General features: G+C 34.8%; 1 protein-coding gene across 1 annotated transcript in view; it reads left to right on the top strand.

The window, feature by feature from the left end:
* Positions 1-693: 693 nt before the first annotated feature.
* LOC107029478 (flowering locus K homology domain-like) overlaps positions 694-3077 on the top strand; it is a 9816-nt gene continuing 7432 nt past the window's right edge. The window contains exons 1-2 of the mRNA XM_015230907.2: positions 694-814; positions 1668-2126. Of these exons, the coding sequence (XP_015086393.1) occupies positions 1671-2126 (456 nt within the window). The 5' untranslated portion in view covers positions 694-814; positions 1668-1670. The remainder of the gene's footprint in view (positions 815-1667; positions 2127-3077) is intronic.

A 3077-nucleotide genomic window follows, 5' to 3' on the forward strand; every position in this document is an offset into this window, starting at 1 on the left:
TGTAGAGTGCTCCGTTTTTCCACATTAGACTGAAGATCTGGAAACAAAATTGTAGTGAAATTGTAGATCTGGAAATAAAATTGTAGTGAAATTGAAAATGAGAAGAAACAGAGAAGATAGTACCAATCAAATTGAGCTCACAATTCTAATTTCATGTTGAGAAAACTCCTCAAGAAGAAAAACGGTGGCTTATCTCAATTATAACTAAGATATGATCTATTTTCTAGAGTCTAATCTAATTTTAAGGTGCAATTATCTATATTTTAAAAAATATTTTTAGTGAATAGTGCAATTTTTAGTATTGCAATTTTTATCTTTCATTAAATCTTATTTTTACAATTTTGATCCAATCCAATTGGTGATTTTATTAATATTAAATTATTTGACCGATAAAAAATCGGGATCGTTTAGTTGGTGGAATAAGTTATTTCATCACGTATATGAGATAACTTATTCTATCACTATGGTATCTATAGTAACCTTACATTTTATTTTTAAAATTATTATACCTTATATCTTACACTAAACGATTTTGAAGTGTAAAAATTGCTCACGAGCAATCAAAAGGACTATTTTGAAACTACACAATACTAAACAATCATTTCTATCATTTTCTTTCAATTTGAAAGTCCAAAATGACAATATAATAGTAGTAGGGGTAGTATACAGAAATTATCAAAAAATACCAGCTCCCTCACTATATAAAACCTAGTGTCCCTACTACTGTTAGTCTTTGGCAATTCTTCCTTCTCCCGCTCTTCTACACAGTTCGCACTCAAATCTCTTTCTTCGATTGCGCAAACTTTCAGTCTCTGTAAGTATTTCATGCTAACCATATATAATTTACGAATCTCGCATATTAAATATATGTTTTTCTATGTGTTTGCATTTGTTTACAAAATTCTTGTCAATTTTTAGGATTGTTTGTGTTTCAGGAATGTGTTTTTTTTTTGGGGGGGAAAGAGATGGTTCTAAAAGGTTTTAGAATTGTGGGTTTTTTGAATTAGGGTTTTAAAACTTCAGGGAGCGTTGGTGAAACCCGAGGTTGATGGTGCGAAGCTTTGGGTTTGTTATAGTTTTTGGCAACGTGGGATTCCCGAGGTGTTAGGGTTTGGGATTTTACAGGTTTCAGACATAGGTTTCTTTGTAACGAACTCTCCGAAAGTGTTGCCATATCCGTGTTGGAACTTGGATCCTCCTAAAATGCACCACTTTTGGAGAATCTGACTCACTTGATGGCATTTTTGATAATGCACCCACCCTCTGATCTTCTGGTCAAAATACAAGAGTAGTTTGCCATTACTCCGTTAGAATTTCGAGTTGTGAAGTGGCATCTTATCTGTATTTGCCTTTGCAGTTGAACCTAAGCCTTGGGGGCTTTATAAACTTGCTACTAGAGGATGATTTCGACCAAAGAAATGTGGTAGTTTGTTAGAAGGTATTGGGTTTTGTGACTTAGAACTTCAGTATGATTTTTGCTCTCTAGAATGCTAGGCTCATGATTGAGAAATTTTTGGGGTCGGTGATGCATGCGTGATAAAGTTGATTACTGTTATGTTCCAGCTTCTGCACATGTGAAATGCAGGAGGCCTTTCAGATTTCAATAGTTCATTCAGCCAATTGCTGTAGCTGGATATTTTTCTAATGTCTTTTTGTTTTTCTTCCAGGAAATGGCTGATGAAAATTTTGAGCAGCCTGAGATGGGTAACTTGCATGACACAGAAAACGTGGATAATATGAATAATGTTCAAGACAATGATAATGTGAATGGCAAGGATAATGTGCACGATGCTAATCACGTGCACGATGCTGATCACGTGCACGATGCTGATGATGTGCATAACATGAATAATATTCATGACTCAGAAGCCATTCCTGCTTTGATTAATGCACCTGAGGAGACACATCATTCTGAAGAGGATAAAGTTACTCCAACTGATGCAGTAGCTGGCGAAGAAAAAAAATGGCCGGGCTGGCCAGGGCAAAATGTTTTCAGGATGTTGGTTCCGATTCAGAAGGTTGGTGGTGTTATTGGTCGCAAAGGAGAGTATATTAAGAAGACCTGTGAGGAGACAAAAGCTCGCATCAAGGTTCTCGATGGTCCTCCTGGGACCACTGAAAGAGCTGTGAGTTGCTGATAGATATTGTCATTTTCACTATTTAGGATCTACATAATTATGGATATTTTTTGTATAAATATATGCATTCTAATGATGTGAAATTCTTTCCATGAGATAATCAATGTTGCTGTAGCAGAAAGCTACATGCTCCATTTGTCTGACTGTTTGTGAACTGTCTTTATGGCTTGCACATGTTAATGTAGGCATCCTTGTGTGAGCTCACCCTCCTGCATGTAGGATTATGATTAACTTATCTTTTCAAGTCTTGCGAATTACCAGTCAATTCAGTGGTTTTCATGCAATAGTTTAAGGTTGATCTACAAATATTAATACTACTATTAGTACTGCTTGCTTATGGTGAATTCTTCATAGTAAAAATGCTTGCTCATGGGGAATGATTTTAGTTATTGGTTTTTCATGATTTCTACCTTGAGTTTAGATGTTATTGTAAGCCAACTGAAATGGTGTTAGCAACAGTATTGTACTCCCTCCAGACTACTTTGCTCGTCATCCTTACTTAAAATAGATGGTCCAAAATAGTTGTCATTTTAGAAAATAGAGATATAATTGAGTACATTTTTCCATTTTACCCTTAGGTGTGTTTGGTATGGAGGAAAATGTTTTCCAGGAAAACATTTTGTACATTTTTCCATTTTACCCTTAGGGTGTGTTTGGTATGGAGGAAAATGTTTTCCATGGAAAATATTTTCCTAGAAAATGTTTTCCTGGAAAACAAGTAAATTTTGGACTTATTTTCTCATGTTTGGTTGGTAACTAGAAAAATATTTTTCGGAAATGAGTTTTAGTGTTTAATTTATTAATGAAAAATGTTTTTGAGAGACATCTTTTATTTTTACCAGAGTAAAAAATAATTTATGAAATTGAAATTTTTTAAAAACAAAATTATTTTTTTGGGGTGGTGGTGGTGGGGTGGGGGGTAGTGGATGGGGGCAGGGA

The sequence above is a fragment of the Solanum pennellii genome, chromosome 9 (genome assembly GCF_001406875.1).
Source record: "Solanum pennellii chromosome 9, SPENNV200".
Taxonomy (NCBI): domain Eukaryota; kingdom Viridiplantae; phylum Streptophyta; class Magnoliopsida; order Solanales; family Solanaceae; genus Solanum; species Solanum pennellii.